The sequence below is a fragment of the Rhineura floridana genome, chromosome 11 (assembly GCF_030035675.1).
Source record: "Rhineura floridana isolate rRhiFlo1 chromosome 11, rRhiFlo1.hap2, whole genome shotgun sequence".
Lineage (NCBI taxonomy): Eukaryota > Metazoa > Chordata > Lepidosauria > Squamata > Rhineuridae > Rhineura > Rhineura floridana.
Genome location: NC_084490.1, coordinates 51194964 through 51219713, shown reverse-complemented (window position 1 = coordinate 51219713; position 24750 = coordinate 51194964). Strand labels below are relative to the sequence as shown.

The window sequence follows — 24750 nt, the reverse complement described above, 5'->3', positions numbered from 1 at the left end:
AAATCTATTGGCTCATATGTTAACTTCCCGTAAAGCCATCCTATGATGGCTGCCACCAGGCACTGACCATTTTAGGGGCATTTGGAGTATAATGCACTGCATTTATCACTGCAATTGACTTGAAACAAATATAGGCAAAGCAGCACAATTCTATGCAAGTTCAACTGGTAATGGGGCATATGCCCAGGTGAGCAGGCACAGATCACAGCCTTAATAACAACAATAGCGTTTAGCATTATCTTTCTGTAAAACTAATGGACCATGAGACATTCAGATGAAATTTCAGCACTCAGCTTTTAATCTCAAGAGAGATTCAAAAGTAAAAGCATGGAAAGAAAAAAATGCACATGTAAGGCAGTAGGCATGTTGAGTTTTGCCAGAAATGCCTAATTTGCATTATGCCACAGAATTTATTATAATATTCTTGGAGTCTCTACAATAGGGTTAGACAGACTTCAGGCTTGTCAGACCAACTTTTTTTACTAGGACCCCAAGATCTCAGACCATGTACAAAAGACATACAGTTAGAATTAAAGAATAGAGGTTCGTCTGAGCACGTTCTGTGTTTAGGGATTCGTTTTCAGTTCCAGAACTGAACTGAGTCCACAGTCCTTTCATACAAAAGTCCACTCCTGCTTACCCGAGCTTTCTTCATTTCAGCAATTTAAACGGTACAGTAATTTTCTTTTTGCTATTGTTAAACAACTGTAAGTCAGGAATACTTGCTGTTAGCTATTGCAAACCACCCAGAGATCTACCAGTAGATCCTGATCTATTTCCTGTCCACCCCTGATCTGTGTCTTGAGAAAAGTGTGGGGGGGGAGTTAGTACATTTCTCAAAATATATCTTCACTGCAGAATACGTTTTCAAGCATCCTGACTGCATACGCACAGTGATCATCCCTTGAGGTTTTTGTATGGGTAGAGTTTGCTAACTGAAGATGCTTGCTTGAGGAGCATTGAACATACCACACCTGCGTGGGTGAGGCTGAAGGAGACATATGTTGGCAGTTGGAAGTAACCAGTGAAGGAGAAAGAAGTCTTTTGAGTTTTTGCAGCTGTCTGAAAAGAAGAAACCTTGTAAGGAAAAGGGGGCTCCAAAGATGAGCTGTTGCTTTTCGGAAACTATATAGACTGGTATTGCCTGTCTGGGTGCTTGCCTGCTTCCCAGCTTGTATATTGTAAATAAATAGATATTATAAATAGGGCTGTGCAGATCTGTCAGTTTTGATTTCTCTCGGTTTCTCATGTTACCAAGCTTAAGTTCAGGTCTCCACATCAGCTTGAATTTTTAAAAAAAGTCATGAAAATTCATCAGCATTTTAATATTAATTTCTCCTTATTTGTATGCTTGTGTGCAACTTTGCCTAATTTACACATTTTTGCAAAATGGTTTTGCCTAAAGTAATACATTTTTGTATGCTATTTTCATTAATATATACATTTATATGGACACTTCACCCCAGTATATACATTTTTTTTCACTTTACTTGACTGGAGAACTGCATTGCAAAATTCAGAGAAGTGCAAATTTTGAAGGATGGCTGTGGTTTGGTTTTGATATTGTTTCCGAAAGTGCAAATTCGGTAGGTTCACCTTTAAAATGCAAACTGAATCAAATTTCTCCTCTGTCTCTAGTACTAATCACATCACAAGTCTCCAGTACTCTTCCCTCACAAGAAAACTGACTGTGTCAAAGGCTGACCCTAGAACTTCTGACTGGTAAGAGAAGTAGAAGCATGAGTCTATAGCATTCTCCTACGTCGAGGTTTTGTCTGGGAACCTCTTTGCAAGATGTGCAACCCTTTCTGAGAGTTCTAAGGTTCTTCCATGGAAAAATACCCACCTTATGCTTTTCCTCCAGGCCACCTGCCTTTGCATAATGCATCTCTGCCTTTGACTCACTTTTTATAAGGAACTGAAAGGATGCACCTGAGCCCTCCTGACTGAAGCCCCGGCCATGCTCCAGTGGTGGAAGATTCCCTCATGCAAAAGGCTGAGCGATTTTTCAGTTTGCATGTGTAGGTGCTTTAAAAAAAGCTCAGCGGAAAACACATGCTGACCAATGCATAAGAGAGGCAGAAAGCAGAAGCTGCGAGAAAAGAGCAGTTGGGTCACCAGCAGTAGCATGATAGCCCCATACTCACTTAACCAAATGGCAGGAGGCAGGGAGAAGACAGAAAAGCCCAGCTTTGCTCAGTGGTTAATAATGAGGCTCATGTTTGTCTGGGAACAGCAACATGTGGTTTAGAAACTTTTCCCTTAAGTGTGGCTACAGGTTATACTCACCAGGCAAGCCCAGCCTATTAAGAATTCTGAATACTCCCTTCCCAACAGGCAAAGGAAGGTGGAGTGGACAGAAATAACACACCTAACTAACTGCGATCCTAAATACTCACCTACCTGGCAGTAAGTTGCACTGAATTCAATAGGATGTTCTTCTGGCTGGACACAGCGACATAGGAAGCTGCCTTATACAGAAACAAACCATTAGTCTATCTAGCGCAGTATTGTTCTACACCAGGGGTAACCAACATGGTGCCCTCCTCAAGTTGTTGGACTCCACCTCCCATTAGTCTCAGTAAATGTGGCCAATAGTCATGGATTATGGAAGTTGTAGTCTAACAACATCTGGAAAGTATCAAATTGATTACCTCGGTCTGTACCGACTGGCAGTGGCTCAGGATGCACCCAAGCCCTCCTGACTGAAGCCCCTGCCATTCTCCAGTGGTGGATGATTTCTTCAAGCAACAGGTTGAGGGTTTCAGACAAAGGACTCTCCCAGCTCTCTCTGGAGATGCCAAGGCTGAATCTGGGGCCTTTCTGCATGCAAAGCAGATAGATACGGCCCTTCCTCTGTTCAGCTGCAATTCTAAGCACACTTACATGATGGTGAGTCCTTTTGAAATTAAGAAGCCTTGATTCCAAATAAATATGTTTAAGATTGGACTGACATTGAAGGAGGAACTGCTGGCTGCCTTTCTCTATCTCTCCTTTCCTCTCTTCTTGTATCTGTTGTATCTGTTTCTTACTTTCCCAACTTCCATTAAAACATAGCCACTAAGATGGCTCTTCCTGACCCAGCTCCATTTATATCTATCTAGATTTTTTTTCCAGTACAGAAGAAGAAGAGTGTCCTGCTTCCTTTAAAAACTGGGAGGGGAAATTCTTGACTAAGTTGATGACCATCTCTGACCTGAAGTAACAAAGGGAAGAGTGCATACATACACCAAAGCAGGGTGTAGAATCAGATTAAAATATTTTTACAAAAAATATGGCAGAAAATGGTCAATATGATACAGAGGAGGGAGGAAATTAAACAACACTAGAGCCAAAATGAATTTTCACACAAATTGTAAAATGGTCAAAATGCTAGCATCTGAAATCAACATCTTGAAATCAAAACAAGAATCTAATATTGCCTTTGAAATTTAAACCTGAGGGGTACTTAAAAGAATACAATCTTCCATGTGCTCATCCTGCTCTTTTACATAGTTACCTATCCCAGGGGTCGTGACAACATCTTTCAGTTTCATAGGTTACATGAATGTGCTTTTTATGAACACCAGCTTCACTTGGACACTTCACTTCAGACATTTGGATGGCATATATTGATCTGTATGTATAAACTAAGACGGATGTATTGATGTTTATTGTAGTGTTAATGTGAGCTGGTGGAGTTTTTCGTAGTTTTTCTTTCTCCTCATGTCTCCTTCCCCATTTTTCCTCTTCATTGTGTGTTTTTTCTTTCCTTAATAAATGTGCCTTAAAAATAAAGAAGCTTACATGACCTACATTAAACAAAAATGTTTCCTTTTATCTCCCTGAGCCTCTTGCCAATAATTTTCATTGGATGATCCCTACACTTAACATTTAGAGTGTACAAATCAGCTCATGATGGACCATAGGGGAGAAGGTAGTCTCTATAGCAGCCTTCTCCAATCTTTGGTTGCCAGAGGTTGTTAGACAACAACCCCGGCATTCCCAGCCAGCATGGCCAATCGTCAGGGATGCTCGGAGTTGTAGTTCAGCAATATCTGAGGGTTCAAGGTTGGGGAAGGCTTCAAAGGTAAGTAGCTTTCACACCATTTACATGTTAGGGCCATCACCTAGACTAGAGAACCTGTTCTGCATGTAGAATAGCCATTTTTCCTCATGAGAAAATCTTGCACAAGGAAATCATATTGCACCCAAACTAGTATCTTTTCCTTAGAAAATAATTGTTTCCCCCTCTATATTTGCTTGTTCTACAGCTTTTCCAGTCATGTGTAAAGAAGATTTATCTTGCCCACTTGGCTGTTTGGATTGCAGGCTAAGTTTACAATTGTTGCAGAACACCCAGGATGTGTGACATTCAAAAAATAATAAAAGTAAGGATGCATAAAGGCATCTAAATAATGAAAGAATGTAATCATAATATGATCAGTTAATATCATATCTGATTTACTAGACCAATTCAAAGTTAGATACCTCATTCACGCAGATGTTCATCCAGCCAGATGTCTCTCCCCTATGTATATTGTGTGAGTGCTCTCTCTCTCTCTCTCTCTCTCTCTCACACACACACACACACACACACAAACACTTAATTGGTATGCTATCATTTCCTAACTATCCAAGTTTTTTAAATTGTGAGCATCCCTAAATGGTTTAACAATGTTTTGACAACAGCAAATTTGATTCAGGTGTCTGGAGCTATAAAAGTCTCAAAGAAAACAATCTATATATAGATGTAACAAATTAAGAAGTACATTGCAGGGAGGGGGAAGTAGAGTAAGAACTGGTTCAGGCCTAATAGGGTTGACAGAACAGGGATGGCAAGACTTCAGGCTTACAGGATCTACTTTGTTTTTCATTACAATCCTATGGTCAAGCAGCTAGAGGCAATGGTTTAAGAATTAAGGAACAGAGAGCCTCAGAGGGACACATGCTCAGCCCAGGAATTTGTGATGAGCACCAGAACCAAGCTCACACGTTCTTTCACACAAAAATCCACTCCTGGCTTTCCTCTAAGCATTCCTTTTCAGCCATCTAATTTAGGGGAATAACACTTTTGTTGTCGTTGCTGTTGTTAAACAATTAAGAATCAGAAACCCTTGCCGATCTACTGGAAATCACCCAGAGATCTACCAATAGATCCCAATATGTCATGTGCCCATCCCTGCTACAGAATGCTAAGTTTGGGTTTTTAGAGCACATTCACACATGACACTAAATGCATTCTGCAGTTTTTTGTGCTATTCCCGTTCATATGTGAATGCTATATATTTATTTATTTAAAAGCATTTAAAACTGCTTAATATTTAAAAAAATCTCTAAGTGGTATACACAAATGTACAATATATAAACAATTTCTATTAAAACAAAAATATAACCTAAAACCAAGAAAATAATAGTCTAAAAACATATAAAAGGATTACAAGCATGTAAAACCAAACAAAACAGAGTTTCAGGGGATTCATACACATAAAACAATCTTATGAATCAGAGAAAGCCTGGGCAAAAATATAAGTCTTTACAAAACGTCTGAAGCAACTGATAAGTTGCTGTTTCACGTACAGCAGAGGGAAGAGTATTCCACAGTACGGGGGCAACAGCAAAAAATGCCCATTTTGAGATATTCTATAGGGCATGATGGCATGACTGGAATTTCCCCAGATGATCTATGTGATCTTCCAGGTCCATACAGGAGCATGTGGCCTTTCAGGTAACCTAGACCTGAGTAGCTCAGGTCCTGACATGTTAACAAGAAGACCATGAACAAGGCCGATAGCTATATTTTCCAAAACAATATGAGAACCAAAACACAATCATCCTTCAAAATTCACACTTATCCAGATTTTGCTATACTGTACAGTTCTTCATCCAAATAATGTTTACAAAAATGTAAATATTACGGGGAAATGAGCACAAAAATGCATATATTAAGTGAAAATAACATACAAACATATTATATTAGAAGACATTGCTTGCAAAAATGTGTACATTAGTCAAAACTGCATACAAAATGCATTTATTAGGAGAAATTAGCTCTAAAACACTGAAGAATTTTCATGAGGATTTTAAAAAAATGCAAAAATTCACAGAAATGTAGAGAACTTAATTTAAGATTGGACAAATGAGGAACTGAGAGAACCTAATTGACAGATCCTTCCATCCCTGTTCTTAACCATCACAGTTACCTTACAAGTGGCTAGCTTACACATCACATGAGAAGGGCAGTATGTAGCCACACTCTCAGGGCTGATTCATACACTGGTTGAGCAGGGGTTCAAGCCACTTCTCCAGGATTTCTTCCTGCACCACTCCATACTACTGCCTATATTTCAAGAACCACGTCATTCCTCCCACCCATGTAGCTCTGACAGATACTGCAGCGGTGTGGGAAGAAACCAGAGGAAAATGTTTGCCATGCTGTTGTTGTGATAGGGTGTGACTCAGGCCTCACTCTTGTTCATGTTTCCTTGAGCTTTCCCAAAGGCAAAATGTACTTCCACACCAGACGTGGGTGCTTTAATGTGAAATTTCCACTCTTTGCCCTGTAAAAAGTTGTTGTGACGGAAGACGGGGGATGCACCTGATGAAGCGTGGAAGCAATGTAGCTTACAGTGGGAGGACAATGAGTGGGCAGTGTTAAATTCCTCAGTCTGGAAGTGCACATACTCTCCCATTCCACTGATACATGGGTGCTGAGAAAAACTACTTTTGACCTTGTCTCGTTTTTCATTTAAATAACACATTTTTAGGGTGATGCCTCAATGAAACCAAACAGACAGTGAACACCTGGTGGAAATTTCACATACTGTCCTAAAAATAGCAATAACACTTTCCAAATTCCTTAGCAAGCACAAATGCTTATTGCCAATTCTATTGCCTCCCTGAAAAGGGGGAGGGAGGAACCCCCTTAGGCAACAAAATAATAAACAAGCAAATCAGATCAAGGGGAAAAGATGAAGAAAAGGCGTTCAAATATAAAGGGCTTAGGTGTTCATTGTGGAAGGTCTGAAGTAGAGATGGGGGAGAGATTCAGTTTAGTTCACATTTAAAGGCAAATCTACCTAATTCACACTTCCTGAAACAATACATGAACTAAAAACGAAGTCATCCTTTGAAATTTGCACTTCTCCAAATTGTGTAGTGCAGTTCTCCATTCAATTAATATGTATAAAAAAGCATATGCTAGGAAAGGTAGGCATAAAAACACAAATGTTAGTGAAAACAATACATAACATTAAATTAGGCAAAATTCCATACATTAATGTGTGCATTAGTAAAAATTCATATTAAAATGCTGACAAATTTCCAAGCACTTAAAAAAAAAAGAACTTGCAAACTGATGTGGAAATGCAAGAACTGAACTTAAGACTGGAAAAATGAGAAAACAAAATCAACATTCCTCAATCTCTAGACTGAAGCTACCTGAAGCAATGCTATCGCAGAAAATGTGACTACACTGGTGGTGATTTTCAGACTTTGTAGCTTCAGGGAATCCATCCCAGATGAGTTTGCCTGCTGATGAATGATGCAGAGGATTTTGGGTAGTGTTCTAGGTCACATATTCAGTTAAGCTGGGTTGCAGGCAACCCAGGGCCATTGGGGCTCATTGCTGCTGCATGGAAATCCCAAATATACTCCAGAGTGTACCCTGACACTATGCCAGAGAAATGGTGGTGGTGGTGGGCAAACTGTCTTCCAGATAAACTGATCTGCCATTACTGGATTAATTTATTTATTAATAAAGATATTGAAATATCACCTTCTCACAAAACATCAGGATGGTGTACATCACCATAATGAAAACAAGCCAACAAAACAATCTTTAAAACCACTATCAACTTTAAAAAAAAAACATTTTGACAGCTGCATAGGCCTGTTGACACAGATTTGTCACTGAGCAATCCTACTGAGGAAGCCTAGGATTCTCTGAAATGCACTTTGAAAACCACTGCACAAGGCTCTTCATACCATCACTACTCCAAACCAAAGAATCCTAGGAATTCTAGGTGAAAGGGTTGGGGAACTCTATTAAAGAATGCAGTAGAATACATAGAGAGGGCCTATAATTATGCAATCAAATGCAAACATGTATCACTGAACACTAAAGTCAGGATCATTCAGACCACGGTATGCCTGATCTCTATGTATGGATGTGAAAGTTGGACAGTGAAAAAAGCGGGTAAGAGAAAAATCAACTCATTTGAAATGTGGTGCTGGAGGAGAACTTTGCGCATACCATGGACTGCGAAAAAGACAAATAATTGGGTGTTAGAACAAATTAAACCAGAACTATCACTGGAAGCTAAAATGATGAAACTGAGGTTATCATACTTTGGACACATCATGAGAAGACATGATTCACTAGAAAAGACAATAATGCTGGGAAAAACAGAAGGCAGTAGAAAAAGAGGAAGGCCAAACAAGAGATGGATTGATTCCATAAAGTAAGTCACAGACCTGAACTTACAAGATCTGAATAGGGTGGTTTATAACAGATGCTATTGGGGGTCGCTGATTCATAGGGTCGCCATAAGTCGTAATCAACTTGAAGGCAAATAACAACAATAGTTATGCAGTGAAATGCATGCTTTGTTGCATAAAGTTCCCAGTCTCCAGCTGTCTTCATAAACAAATGAAAATCAGTCAAAATTAAAGAAATATGTTGGCTTGTTCCCTCTCCTGCCCCTCCCCCCTCCTGCCCCACTGTGAAATGTGAGATTATAAATTCCTTGGGGACAGGGACCTGCCTTTGGGGGGCTCATATTATTCTGCAAACTGTGTGTACTTTGATAGCATTGTACAAACCAACAGTTAATAAGCTGCAGATTTTATGCATGTCACAACTTTTGGCACATCATTTTTGTGAAGAAAACAAAGGAAGAAAACAAAGAATATATAGAGCCTTGTCTGACTTGTGAGTTTCAAATCAGAAACCACAATCAAAGGAAGACAGTGCCAATACAGTTATTCGTTTCACAGTCTTTTTTTTTTTTTAATCCTTCATGAAATCCTCTTTTAAATGAACCTCGGCAGAAAAGTACTTGCTGAGGTTGCTAGACAAGCCTCCCTCCCCCATCTCTCCAATTTTGACCCATGAGCAGGACGAGGCAAGAGATGTGATATTCTGATAAAAAACGCAGCACTTCCTTTACTAGCACAGTCACACATCTAAGGCGACGACAGCTGGAACCTCAACCATCGCCTGCCAGAGCTTTTGGCACATACTCCCAGTTTGCTCCTGCCTTTTTGCCTGTTCCTCTTACACATATCCATAAAACAACAACACGCGTTTAGCTAACTTATAGTACTGACAAGCCTCTAACTGAGGAGTTTATAACTGCAGTACAGATCTACATCCAGAGTTTTGCTTTATTTGAAACAATACATGAAATTTGCCCCCTCCCATCTCTCTCTACCATGGTGCACAACTCCTAGACCTAGGCCTAGTCGATTTCCTCCACCTTCCCCCACCCATCACCACCTGATCCCCACTGACTCAGGAGCCTTCAGATGCCCAGCCGCCAGCCCTCCTGTACCACATGGTCCCTCTTCTCCCAAAGTCCTGTGTAAAGTCCCACGGGGGGAACTGTCGATAGTTGAGGGGCCCTCTCGGTCATGACTTGGCATGATTCTTACACACATTCAGTGCTTGGGAAACAAGCGGTGTAGTGTCGTTGGAGAAAGGAATGGGGGGGTTGCCCAAGGCCAAGGTGCCGCTGCATGGCTCCTGCTTGCAAGAGCACAGGTCATCCACAAAAAACTGGAGCTGCACCCATTCCCCTCATGGACAGGCAACATACAACAGTGTAATCCTTTTTACGTAAGCTGCTCATTTACTACCAATTGACAGAAATGGACTACCCACATGCTGTGACTCCAAGCAGAAGGACTGCCATTTCTAAACTCACCGTGATCATGTTGAAAATTGATGAAAGAGATGCAAGTGAAGTGGAAAACTGGTATCATAGAATAGTAGAGTTGGAAGGGGCCTGTCAGGCCATCGAGTCTAACCACCTGCTCAATGCAGGAATCCAATTTCAAGCATACTCGACACGTGGCTGTTAAGCAGGGGGGAGAATGCCCAGCTACCAGAATCCCTGTCGGAATTCCTGGCCTGAAGGTAAGCGCTTTTCCTAGGGAAACAAGTCTCCTCTTTTCTCTTGATGTGCCGCCTCTCCCTGGGAGCCATCACCAGAAGAGCTTCCCCCTCTGACCCCTCCTGATCTGTCACAGAAAGCCATGCCCCTAAGCCCTCCTTGTCCTCCACTGGCCCCCTTTCCTCCACAGCAGGGGAGATACAGCCTCTGGGACACCTAGTAGATCACAGGCATCCAGAGGCTTGGTAGTTTTTCATAGAATCATAGAGTTGGAAGGGGCCTATAAGGCCATTGAGTCCACCCCCTGCTCAATGCAGGAATCCAAATTAAAGCATATTCAACAGGTGGCTGTCCAGCTGCCTCTTGAATACTTCCAGTGCTGGAGAGCCCACCACCTCCCTAGGTAACTGGTTCCACTGTCATACCGCTCTAACCATTCAGACACTTTTCCTGATGTTCAGCTGCAGTCTGGCTTCCTGTAAATTGCAACCATTATTCTGGTGTCCTGCACTCTGGGATGATTGAAGAGAGATCCTGGCCTTCCTCTGTGTGACAACCTTTCAAATACTTGAAGAGTGCTATCATATTTCCCCTTAGTTTCCTCTTCTCAAGGCTAAACATGCCCAGTTCTTTCAGTCTCTCCTCATGGGGCTTTGTTTCCAGCCCTCTTATTATCCTTGTTGCCCTCCTCTGAACCTGTTCCAGTTTATCTACATCCTCCTTAAAGTGCAGTGTTCAGAACTGGATGCAGTACTCAAGATGAGGCCTAACCAGTGGCAAATAGAGGGGAACTAGTACTTCATACGATTTGGAAACCATACTTCTGTTAAAGCATTTGCCTTTCTTTCACCCACATGGCACTGTTGGCTCATGTTCAGCTTGTGATCAACAACAACCCCAAGATCCTTCTTGCATGTAGTATTGCTAAGCCAAGTATCTCCCATCTTATAACTGTGCAATGGGTTTCTTTTTCCTAGGTGTAGAACTTTGCACTTATGCCTATTACATTTAATTCTGGTTTTCAGCCCAGTGCTCCAGCCTCTCAATATCACTTTGAATTTTATTTCTGTCTTCCAGGGTATTATCTATCCCTCCCGTTGTTGTATCATCTGCAAATTTAATAAACATTCCCTCCACCTCCTCCTCCAAGTTATTAATAAAAATGTTGAAGAGCACTGGGCCCAGGACTGAGCCCTGCGGTACCCCACTCATTACCTCCCCCCAGTTTGAGACGGAACCATTGATAAGCACTCTTTGAGTACATTTCTGTAGCCAGCTGTGGTTCCACCTGATAGCTGTTCCATTCAGCCCACATTTAGCTAGCTTGCTAATCAGAATATCATGGGGCACTTTGTCAAAAGCTTTGCTGAAGTCAAGATATATTATGTCCACAGCATTTTCACAGTCTACCAGGGAGGTTACCTGATCAAAAATGAGATAAGGTTGCTCTGACAGGATTTGTTCTTGACAAATCCATATTGGCTTCTAGTAATCACTGCATTGTTTTCAAGGTACTTGCATACTGACAACATTACAATCTGATCCAGAATTTTCCCAGGGATTGATGTCAGACTGACTGGTCTGTAGTTCCCAGGTTCCTCCTTGGTGCAGGTAGAGGGACACAGGGATGAAGCAGGGCCAGATAAAGCTGAGGAGGGCCCCTAGGCTGATTGGTGTTTGGGCCCCCCTTCTCCTCTTAGGCAATATCAGGAGGGATCACAGGACAGGAGCTTCTGAGCTGCCCGCCGTCCCATCCCATCCCATCCCATCCCATCCCATCCCCCCCTCTTCACTTACCTTTCTGCTTTTTTTGCGGCTGCGCGCACTGCGCACACAGGTTTACCATCAATCAAGATGGCAGCCGAGGTTTCCTTAAGGGGCTGAAGCCTCTGCCGCCATCTTGGTTGATGGCAGCAATGCGCGCATGTACCACACATGCGTGCCATCAACCAAGATGGCAGCAGAGGCTTCAGCCCCTTAGGGAAACCTTGGCCGCCATCTTGATTGATGGCAAACTGCAAAAAACAGCAGAGAAAAAGGTAAGTGAAGCAGGGGGATGGCGGGCGGTATTATAATTTTTTTTAGCTTATGCACGGGCCCCCAAGAGCTCCGAGTCCCTAGGCTTTAGCCTACTAAGCCTAATGGATAATCCGGCCCTGGGATGAAGGGGCAGAATATCCCACGGATATGCTAGTACAGAGTGGGGAACTTTTGGCCCTCCATTTGTTGTTGGACTACAACCCCCATTATCCCTGACCATTGCCCCATGCTAGTAGGGGCTGATGGGAGTTGTAGTTTAACAACATGTGAAGGGCCTTGGGTTCCCATCCCTGTGCTAAAAGGAAGGCAATGAGAATTTGTGAGCTTGGTAGCCTAGGAATGAAGTGGAAGTGAGCTAAAGAGTTAATATTTTATCATCTCTGCCGTAGGCTTAAGTCGTGCAGTCTGGTTGTAATGGTGGCCATCAAGCCAAAGCAGAGAAGTGATTGAATGTTGGGCTGTGGGTAGTTCCAAAAAAGTCTTGGACTGACATAGAGGGATTTGCAGTGGCATCTGGGAATCCAAGTTCGAAAATGGGAAATAGTATACATGCAATAAATAAATAAATGTTAAATAGAGAGGGTATGGAGTTCTTTCATCATGTGGCTTAAAAGTCTCCAAGTGGGAAATTTCCATTGGCAGCTGTGGTGACCTGGTAATTTTAACAGTTGTGTAAAAGACGGGATTTAAGCAGGTGCTATACCAGCTGAAATTTTATCTTCTACACAATTATTAACGGTGCAGCAGTCTTGACCCCATTTTCAACAGATCACCCTAGTGGCAGCCAGGCACTTGTCTTTAGCAGCAGAAAGAAAGCACAAGACCAGGAGCTATCCCACAGTAAAAATTCAGAATTGTTCAGAAGATCAGGGACCACCCCATGACCGAGTTCAGAACTGGCAATCCTTGTGCACAGAAATAGCATCTGGGACCTTGCGAGCGTGTCCTCCTCGTGTTGATGTTGCGCTTCCATATAGCAGTTTATTGCAGACTCTGTGCTACTTATGCATGCACATTTTGCACTGAGTCCACACAACGTTGCCCTCATCGAAATGTTCTCACTTATCTCCCTCACCCATTTAAACCAGATTTATTGTTTCTGCAGAAAATCCGGTAAGTAAAAAATCCTCAGGGAAATGGTAAATCTGGATTAAAATGGGGGGCAAGGAATACAGGAGGGCATTTTGATGAGGATGGCATCACATAGACACTGTAAAAAACTTGCATGCATGAGCAGCACCAAGTACACAGTAAGTTGTCATGTGGCAGCACCCCACTTCTGTGCAGTGCTAAGTGCACAAGTTAGAGCACATTTATATGACACATGGATTGGCCCTCATTTTGATGGCATCTTCTATTAAACAAAACAGAACGTTTTCCTTTTTAGCTCAAGCCCTGTTTGTGTAAGACAGGCAATGTCAGAGCTACTGCTATGGAGGACTTAAAAGGGAAGTTCACGATCTTCCTCATTATCTCCTTAGCTGCTTATCTCTTCACTTGGTGCAGACAGTTGCAGTCCTGCTAACTCCAGAGATAAAGGGAGATAAAGGCAACATTTCCGGACTAACTTATGTTGATGCAAAAGAAAAGAAAAAGCATTGTCTGGTACACTGGGAATTACTAACTGGCTGCACTGAGAAGGAGGTGAACAATGGCAGGTCATATATGTACCCCCAACCCCTCTCTTAAGAAGACCATGTGGGAAGGGGGATAGGCTTCCTGTACCTTTCAGAGGCATGAAGAAGAGGGATTTCAGTTAATCATATGGAGGTGAAAGAAGATACATCCGTCACCATTTCTTTTTTATTCAACTATTTAAATAGTATAGAAACAGTGGGCTGGTTCTCACTGAACTTGTGTCTGGGCTTCAGATGCTAGGTGGGGGCTCACATGACAGAATGTTCCCGATACCAAAAAAAATCCTTCACAGAAAAAAGGCTAGGTGAGAACTCTGCTCCTCAATCTATTGCTTTTTTGTATGGAAGAGCATTCAGACATTAGTCCTCCTCTACCATCCCCAGCCTGAAGTGGTCCTGCCCAGGAACAGGCTTACCGCCCCAGTGAGAATTAGGCTCATATCCCAAAGGTGGCCCAAGACAGTTGGGTGGCACTTCCTCCCACATGGTTAATGAGGACCACAATCCACCAGGAGATGGTGAGGAGGGGGCTGTAGCTCATTTGCAGAGCACACAATTTACATGCAGAAGGCCCCAGATTCAATCCCTGGCATCTCCAAGAAGGGATGGGAAAGATTCCTGCCTGAAACACTGGACAGCCACTGCCAGTTGGTGTAGACCATACTGAGCTAGATGGACTAATGGTCTGACTCAGTATAAGGCAACTTCCTATTATATTCTCTTCCTCAAGCCATATTGAAGTAAGTGGGAACTCTGCAAGAGCACGCTGGATCAACCCCGTAAGTCAGATCTGTCTGTATCTTCATCTTGCCTAATGATAGTGCTCCCTCTGCCCTGTCTTCCTGCCTGTATGTCATTTTACCCACAATGCCTTCTCAATTCTATCCTCTGCTCCTTAACTCCCTCCCACAGTTGCTGCTGTCTCGAAAGCCAGACAGAGACCCATTTAGGGCAAGAAAGGGTGTGGGGGAGAGAATCCATCAACACCCAGCCATCAGTATACTGTAATGGCATGCATGTCAAGTTGGTAAGCCAGGCTGACACCACAAATGAAGAATCTGTGGTGACTGTTCTTAAAAGCCTGTGTCTTGTCTCAGGCTGAATGCAAATATTACAGCTTCCTGTTCTCATCTAGCCCTGCCCTCCTTCCATCACCCTTAGTTCAGACTTGAAAAGAGTCCCACCCACCCCCAGTGCTGCAGTTTAATGCATACGTATTGCTGAGTCTTCCAGCCACCAGAGGTGCTGTAGAAAAGGTTTCATGGTAAGGACTGGAGGATGAAGCCCCTAATCATATGGAATTGCCCCACAGCAAACAAATAGAGCAGTGGCATTAGGGCACTCTGATTAAAATATATTTATCATTTCCCCTGCTGAGTTGAGCAGGGAAATGCCACTGCATGCAAGGGAGGGCTTGCCCCCTTCATGGGTTGAGTGAGATCCAGTTGCTCAGCCCCCCCCTCTTGCCTCAGAAGACAACACCAAGAAAAACCAAGGTTGAGGGCAGGAAACGCTACCTAAATAATCCTGTCACCAAAGGAATATTCCCATGCCCAATATCCAGGCTTGAATATCATTAGTTATGTAAGAAATTATTTGTAAGCCACTTTAACAGCCTGTGGAATATAAAGCAGAATATAAGTATTCTAAATAGGAATGAGACGAATCGGCCAGCACTGCTTCAAAAGCATCCCATCGACCTAACAGGCAGTTTTGATTTGAGATCCATTGCTTTTACCAGTACAGTTTTTTCTCCAAAAAAAATCAATATTAATATCAATATTTTGATTGATATTTTGAAAGGAATTAACAATATTTTGACACAAACTTCCCCTCTGCTTGGAGCTTGGATTATTTGAGTGGAAGGGGTGGCACAGAGAGAAAGAGAGCTGCACTGCTGAGCTGTTCTGTGAGTAAAAGTAATAAAAGAACAATATATTAAAGGAAATATTTGAGGGCAAGTGTCGGGGGAAGGCTGCTGAAGTTCAGAGCAAACAGGATAACTCCACAAAGATGGAGAATATGTGGACCACTGAAAAATCCGGTGTTAAATCTGAATTCAGCTGAATTCTAACCCATCACAAATTCTAGATAAATAAATGAAAAGGAATGCTGAGCCTCTGCCTTCTCTCCCACCCTACCAACCAACAGGCAGAGAGAAGAAGGGAAGCAGCACATGCCAATTTGGAAAGGAAAGGAAAAAACAGAAGGAGAATACCTCTTCTAAAATGGCTCCCAGTTAAACCAAGGACATTTTTTAAAAAATCACAAAGGTTAATGGGTTCAGTTTTTTAAATGGTTCATTTAACTCATGGATAGCCAATGCGTGCTTTCCAGATGTTGTTGGATTACAATTTTCACTGTCCCTGAACATTGGCCATACAAGGTGGAACTGTTGGAAGTTGGAGTCCACAACAACACCTTGAAGGCACCACACTGGCTACCATTGAATTAACTAAATTTAACATGGCAGTTCTAGATGGCATGTGTTGTTTTATCAGCTTTAATTGCACAAATTTCCATTTTACCTTCTTCCCCTTCTCCGTTAGTTAAATGATATTCCTTTGCATCTTCATTGTTGTCCATGTTTTCAATTTCATGGGAAGCATTAGAATTACCATCTGTCAAAACATCTTGAACATCTAGGAAGGGTTTTTAAAAAATTACATGATTGAATGATGATGGTGATAGCATTTAGACAAAACTTCTAATGTGCTTTAATATATTTTAGGCCATTAATTCTAACAACAATGGATAGTCAAAATTCTCATTTTACAGATCAGGGAAATAGGCTGAGTGAGAACAAGGCCACTCAAACAAGACTCCATAAAGCCAAGTTGAGATTTAAACTCCGGTTTCAAACCCAACACACAGTCTTTAGAAATATAATTCATATGCCTTGAAACCATCATGAAATCAATAGAAACCTTCAGATTTTTAGGCATTTGTCCTGTGGCATTTGGAAATACTGCAGACTTATAAGTATCCAACTTCATTTTAAGTTTTGAGTTAGATACTCATCTGGTCACCTGTGGCAAGAATCACCTCCAGGGTACCAGGCAGGGAACTTTTTCAAGAGTAGGGAAATGGGGGAGGGGGCTTCATGGCATGGTACCTGTAGGCTCTGGCTGTCCCCGACAATGGCTGAGGTCCATGCCAGCTGGTGAATCTGAAAAAGGCCACAAAGAAAACATTTCAGCATCTAAACATTGTTTAACAATAAGCAGCAATTCTGCAATGAGATTGGAAAGGATGAAATGGATCCAAAATCATACAGTCCAGCCATACGTACTCCTTTGCCTTATTATTAAACCACATTTAAGCCATGAAATTAAACTGTAAGAAATTTAATTGAGTTGGCAGACAGACTTCAGCAGAAAGGAATACCAAAAATAGAAAGTGTTGTAATGCATTATATCACTTCAAAAAATCCTCTCAGGCTTGCTGCACCCTCTCTTTCTGCCCTTATTGCCCGATAGGTCCCTGTCTGTTAACTTTATGGCTCCAGCAGTACCAGCCCAAGCTCTCTTAAAACAACTCAATCCAGGCTTCCTTGTTGCCCTCCGTGCCTAGAATTCCTTCCCAGGCCACCTCACCTTCAAGGTGTGACCTCCCTCCCTCCCTCTCTCCTTTCAAACCTCTGAAGAAGGACAGACATGGCTATTTAATAACATGCCTATTTGATTAATAAGCTTTACAACCTGAAAGAAACCTTTTTCCCCCCCAAAACAACCTATCAGTGGTATCTTATGCCATATAAAATATATTCAAATAATAGCAATTAATGTTGGAGATGCTATGCAAGCTTTTGGTCATGTTTACATGTACGAACATTTTGGAGGGAAGTCCAAGCTCAGGGATGACGAGGAATCTGTGACCCTCCAGATGTTGCTGGACTCCACTTTCCATAACCAGAGCTTGGAAAAGTTACTTTTTTGGACTACAACCCCCATCAGCCCCAGCCAGCATGGCCACTGGATTGGGCTGATGGGAGTTGTAGTTCAAAAAAGTAACTTTTCCAAGCTCTGCCATAATCTCTGAACATTCACCATGGGGCTGATGGGAGTTGGGATACCAACAACATCTGGAAGACCCCAGGTTCTTCATCCCTGTCCTAAATAAAATCCAAGAAATGTCAGTGTACGATATTACTCCTGATCCCAGAAATATTTTCTTGGGGTATTTAAAAGGAGTGCTGAAATCAGCAGATTAAAAGTTATGATTACATTCATTTGCTGCTGCATGAATCTGCATTGTAGATCACTGGGGACCCGCACAAATTCCTTTGATTTCAAAATGGTTAAAAATGGGATTTTTGCATTGCTAATTAATTTATTCAAGCAGCTATCCTCATTTTCTCTTGAGTGATATTAATATCTATTTAACACACAACGTTGCTCTCAGAAAGAGAAAGGTAGATAAAATGGCTGCACAGTGCTGTAGATGTACAAAGATTAAGGCTGCAAGCCTATACCAACTTACCTGGGAGGCGTAAGCCCCATTGAACTCAATGGGACATTTCTGAGTAGACATGTAGAGAACTGCACTCTTAATTTGTATTAAAGATTGGTTTTTGTGTACCTATGTAATCTATTCATGTTATGATTCAGGGTTTGGAATATGAACTTTCTATTATTGTATTGATTTGTTGCTGTAGTATATATAATTGTCATAGCCTCTGGCATAAACAATAAAAATTCACCTTAAAGGAGCTACTCTTGAAATCAAGCTCATAGGCTTATTGAATGACTGTCTTTCTAGATACATTTTTGGAATAATAATTTTACAGATAAGGTAAAACAATTTGTCTTTTTTCTTTGTTGTTAATCTATTTATTCTGTGCCAAAAGAATTTAAAATTAGTCTCTATATAGATTATTTTTGGAATTATAAATGTGTTGAATATATTTATAAGCTTCATTTTATCCAGTCCATTTTCAGTAGCTTGTATGTGTCATATTCTCACGAATCCAATTTTTAAAATATTAAGAAACTCATTAAATCTTAATCCTGAATTAAATTTAGTTTAAATATGTGAAACTGCATTTCCATATATTGATTTTCTGTTACTCATCTCTCTCTCTTCCATTGCCCCCCCCTCCCCCTCCAGTATAATGTAATTGTGTGCTCTTCAGGGCAGATATATGTTTTCTGGTACTGTGTAAAGCGCAGTGGTGGTGCTTTACAAAGTAATAAAAAAACAAAACCAGGATGCTATAATAAAATAAAACAATTTGCTCTAAAAAAAAAACCCAAATCAAACAACAAGTCTTACAGCACCTTAGCAAATTTATTATACAAAAAATGTTCATGGACTATGTCCACTTTGTCATATACCCTCAGTTTGTGGGTATATAGACAGAGGTAAACAGTGAGATCTGATGGAAATGAAATGCAAAAAATATAGTTTGGGACAACTGCATGAAAGCTTATGCCAGGAGTAACTAACATGATGCCCTCTAGATGTTAATAATAATAGTAGTTTATTCGGTCAATGACCAGCATTCCTCTAGATGTTGTGGACTACAACTTCCATCACCCCTGATAATTAGCTATTCTGACTGGGGCTGATGCGAACTGTAGTCCAAAACATTTGGGAGGGGCAACATGTTGGCTAGCCCTGGCTTATACCTACTGTACTTACTTAGCATACATTTACAGTGCAATCCTATACATGTCTAATCAACCGTAAGCCCCACTGAGACTACTCACATGCCTCTGAGTGTTTAGGACTGCAGCCTCAAGCTTTAATAAAATAGTCACAGACAGGGATGGAAGGATCTGTCAATTTTGGTTCTTAATTTTCCAAACTTAAATTCAGTTCTCCACAATTCTGTAGCAAATTTGCAAATCTGTTCTTTAAAAAATCCTCATGTAAATTCTTCCACATTTTAGTGAGAATTTATCCCAATAACAACATTTTTGTAAGCAATTTCTCCTAATACAATGCATTTTTGTATGTTATTTTCACTGATATATCCATAAACACTTTCCCCTAATACAGTATATGGATTTTTGTAAACATTGGTTAGAGAACTGCATCACAAAATTCAGATAAGTGCAAATTTTGAAGAATGGCTGTGTTTTGGTTTTCATATTTTTTCAGAAAGTGCAAATTTGATAGATTCAACTTTAAATGTGAACTGAATCAAATTTCTCCCCCATCCGTAGCCACAGACTATATGATTTCCTTACCCTCTGACGTGTTTACATTTCTCTCTATACACCCATGTGTATATACCTGATCTGATGTAGAAGACTATAGTCTCAAAAATTGCCATCCTGGGCTCCTTCTATTTAATAAATAAAAAAGTTTATGCCATAATAAATATGATAAGTCTTTAAGGTGACACAAGATTCCTCTTTGTTTACGCTAAATATAAACTTGCTCACTTGGAAGGCCTTTATCCCCTCACCTGCCTTCCTGTTCTGTCCCACAGAAACCCATTTCCTGTCAGCCCCTTTGTTCACACTCTTGTCTCCTCAACACCACCTGCCACATGATTTCCACTAGTGCCTAGAAGAGCCCCCACTCCCCAGTTCAAAGTCAAAACTATCTTCTGCAAAGCCTTCCTGAGTTCCATTTTAGCCTCATTTATTTCGCCCCTCCCCACTACCCATCTGTTAAGGCCACACCATGATCACATTTAACATGCCTGCTTTTTAAAATAGCAATCACAAGAAGGAGGTGATCGAGGCCATGGAGCACAGTGAGGTTTAAAAAAATCTTTACCCCAATGGCACAATCCCAACAAAAATGGCATCTCCTATCTCCAAAATAGCTGTTTGCCCTGAGGGGAGAGATATTAGCTGCTTCCCTCTGGGAAAAAAGTGCCTGCGGGGGTGGTTTCATCAGCACTATGCCATTGCAAGGGAGTAAAGGGACTAAACTCTGCTCCCCACACCCCATATCCCAGGCCCTAATCACCCCACCACCACAAATACTTTGGGTATGACACCACATTTAGCATAAACATGTAACTGGGTGCTCAGTCTCTCCAACCTCTCTTTATTTTCTACATTGACTTGATTCTTTTAATCAACCAGGGCACGGCTTGCATAATTTCTGTTTTGTACAGTGCCTAGTAGGGATAGCAAATCTGTCAAATTGCAGTTTCTCTCAGCTGCTCATTTTTCCAGTCTTAAATTCATTTCGCCATATTTCTGCATTGGTTTGTGATTGTTTAAAAAAAGAAATCCACGCAAAAATTAATCAGCATCTCAGCGCACATTTCTCCTAACGTACAATGTTGCCTAATATACTCATTTTTGCAAGCAATCTTTCCTTATTTATTTATTTATTTATTTACTTAGTTATTCGATTTATATCCCGCCCTTTCTCCCAGGAGGAGCCCAGGGCATATATGCATTTTTATGAACAGTTTTCCCCAACATATGCCTCTTTGTACACCTTTTTTTGGTTGCAGAACAGGAAGGTAAATTTTGTAGAGGTACAGCTGTGTTTTGGTTCACGTATTGCTTCGAAAAATGTGAATTAGGTAGGTTCACATAGAAATGCAAACCAAATTGAATTTCTCCCCCATCCCTAGACTGCCCAGCACAATAAACAACCCCTTAAGATTCATCATGGGAAGCTAATAACCTCTCCTTTGAATCTATTTACCACAGGTAAAGTACTGTGGCCCTAGGTTGCTTTAGCCCAGTCGCTTTTGAAGCTTTCTGTCTTTACAGAAACCCTTCCACATGACTTGCCTGCCAAGGAACCACTGTGCATTACAAATGATTCTGGGAACATGTTTTAGGATGCATAGTCTTGTCATAGAGTGCTACACCTGACCTTTTGGGCTTCACCATCACCCTGTACAATCTGCTAAGGAACTCCTGTACACCTGCTGTGCGTGGAGTCCCTGAACACTGCTAAGAGGCCTGTTGGGCCTCGCTGTTGTCCGTTGTAAATGGAGAGCGTGTGTCAAGCTGCAATACACTAAACTCATTCCTCCAGGACCACCTAGAGCTGGCAACTCTTTATTTTATTATATTTTTTAATTGGATATCTGAACAGAGCCTACGGGGCACAGCCCAGAGCATGTTCAAATATTAAATCCAGTAGTTTGAGGTGTGTGGTTTGCCATGGATCTGGGGGGAGTACCCAGTGCATATATCTAATATGTACAGCTGCAGGTGAGGCAAAGGGAAATACTGAGCGAAAAAATGGGTTTGCCTCTTTCCTTTTCTGACAACTGGCCCAAAAGCAACAAAACCCCCAGCTAGACCAATCTTTTTCTGGTAGGTTGGCATCACTAGCTGCGAACTGTAGGGAAAGATCAGTAATGGTGGACCAGCCACCTTACAAGCCGTTTGTCTGCCATTACACACCACAGAACCCCTGATAAGCTAAAAAGGAATATTGACTGAAAACTGTTCTTTGAGGGAGACTAATCAAGCATTCATCTCTTAATAGCCTCTCTGCTTCTCTCTTTCCCCCCTCCTTTGATCTCCTTATCTACAAATCTGATGCCTGTTTTGAAAAAGGCAAAAACCCTTAGTCCTGGCTGTTACATAACTGCAAAACTTAGCTCACATCAAGTCAGTGGCAGGAAAGTGTTAACCGCTTCCCTCGCTTCACCACCAAGGTTTATGGAACATATATGGGGCCTCTGCAACATCTGAGTGTAAGAACTTTGATAGCTGAAGACCTTTCCAAACCACTGCCATGCACCACCCCTTTAACTTTCCCCCCCTTCCTGAATATTAAAGTATTGTTTCTCTGGATTCAGCACCCAACACTACATTATCTGATGAGGAGAGGAGGAAGAGAAGAGAGTAGGCTTGTTGGTAGGAGAGTAGTTCTGTAACCCAGTTTTATTTTGTTTTTTGCTTTCTGGCAAGTTGCTACAAAAGTATGGAATAAAACTGCCCCTTTTTAGAACAAGAGTGGGGACCTTGTGCTCCTCCGGATGATGTTGGGCTCCAACTCCCATCAGTCCCAGCCAACATGGCCAATAATCAGGGAAGATGGGAGTGTAGTCCATCAACATCTGGAGGGCACCAGGTCCCTTGCTTCTGTTTTAAAAACAGCTGGTCCTGACCTCAGATGCACTAAGTTGTACCCTGGTACCAGAATGCTTTAAGGGGAGGGAAATCAACTGATTACTGCTTTCTTCCTCTCCTCTCCGCACTTCCACTGAACAGGATAAATATGTCCAGGGTTGAGCTATTAAACACACACACACACACACAGAGCACAGCACAAACTATTAGTGAAATGGTGGGAGATCCACAAGTCTGCAACAGAGAGGATTTCTTTTGCCAAAGTTTTAAATCTAGTATGTAAGGCAACACCTCTGGGCTAGTGTGTGTGTGTGTGTATGTGTAGGAAGAGCACTAGATGTAGCCCATAAATTGTGAGTTGCTCATCTCTGCCTTAAATAATCAGTTGTGGTTCTGTCACCTGCATCTCATTGACAGACTGCAAGCATATGGAGCCTAATTTGAATCAGGGCTCACCAGAGCTTAGCCCCAGAAGTGGAACTGAATGCTCAATTCTGAAACATGAGATGTAATACTAAAGATAGAAAAAGCTTCTGAACATGCACAGAGTTCCTTTCCCTTATCACTGCAGGACTACACCAAGGCCTCTCTAAGTCTGATCATACATCTGTGATTGAAGGGCTTCCAGGTCAGAGGGTGTGATTTCAATGAAGCCTTGAGCCCTGGCACCTCACACTTTAGAACAGTCTTTTGCACCCGGGAGTCCTCCAGATGTTTTGGACTAAAACTCCCATTGACCTGAGCCAGTACCTATGCTGGCTGGGGATGATAAGAGGTGTAGTGCAAATAATCAGGTGGACATTTGGTTGGAGAAGGCTTTTTTAGAAATTAAGCAAATCAACCTTGGAAGAATGAACATAAACTCAATAACAATAAGCACTGTGATTTTAGAAAAGATTTAGAAAAAGGACTTCAGTTGCTATCTACTCCTCCAGGTAGAAGATTACATACCTTCCAACAGATAATAGATTAAAACCAAAACATTCTTCTAAAATCCCAATTTTCACACCAAAGTTTATTGATCAAGGGACCCCCTCACAAAACTACATACTTAAATACTGCTTAAATATTTTCTGTTGTTGTATCTGCAGCAGCCTGCCCTACAGTGCCTTCTGAAGAAGCAAGTGTTAGTAAATTGATGAGAACAGCTTCCTTAAAAAAACCTACCGTAATTTTTAAAAATAATATTTGATCACATAATAGATCGGATGGTACTTATTATAGAATAGTTGAAACTCAATATGCATTCAGCAACTCAAAATATATTATTTGGATAGAGAGTTTGGGGTAAGAGAGGAAATGGGGAAAAAGAGACCCATATACTGTACCCACAGAAATCAGAAGTGGGGAACTTGTGGTCCTCCATATGTTGCTGAACTACAACCCCCACCAGCCCTAGCCAGTATGGTGAATAGTCAGGGATGATGGGAGTTGTGATCCAACAACATATGGAAGGCCACAGGTTCCCCATCCTTGATGCAAATGTATTTGCATGCATGTAAATATGCATTCCCAACCCCAAAATTTAAGTGTTAAGATCTAAGGGGCGAGAGACTGAATACCAAAGAATTACACCTCTAGCAACTCATACTAAGATTTTTTAAAAGGCATCAGCACTCCCCAAATCTCTCAAAAAAATGAAATGGGATGATTTACAGGGGCAGATGAGACAAGAGGGACTGCCCCTAGTAAAGAGAAACAGCTGAAGATTACTGTAATTCTGCACAGAAATCAAGCAAGCTTGTTTCAGGGGTATAAGATGGCAAGTTATAGTTAAAACATACATTTATTCCACTGTCTGCTAATATTTGATACTGAGATTATTATTTTTAAAAGAGACGATTTCATACTTTCATAAACTGCCACACTCATAGGCAGTGCAAGAAAGAGGTCACAGTTTAAAAATGCACGACTCAGCATTCACTAATTAAAATATTGTTACGCAGACTTCAGTGAAAAACATAATCT

At 41.4% G+C, this 24750-nt stretch overlaps 1 protein-coding gene across 3 annotated transcripts in view; it reads right to left on the bottom strand.

The window, feature by feature from the left end:
• The window catches only part of IKZF3 (IKAROS family zinc finger 3), a 68970-nt gene that overhangs the window by 40539 nt on the left and 3681 nt on the right, over positions 1 to 24750 (bottom strand). For all 3 annotated transcript variants that reach the window (XM_061589420.1, XM_061589421.1, XM_061589422.1), the window contains exons 2-3: positions 16887 to 16940; positions 16300 to 16413 (exon numbers count right to left, since the gene is read on the bottom strand). In XM_061589420.1, the coding sequence (XP_061445404.1) occupies positions 16300 to 16413; positions 16887 to 16940 (168 nt within the window). The remainder of the gene's footprint in view (positions 1 to 16299; positions 16414 to 16886; positions 16941 to 24750) is intronic.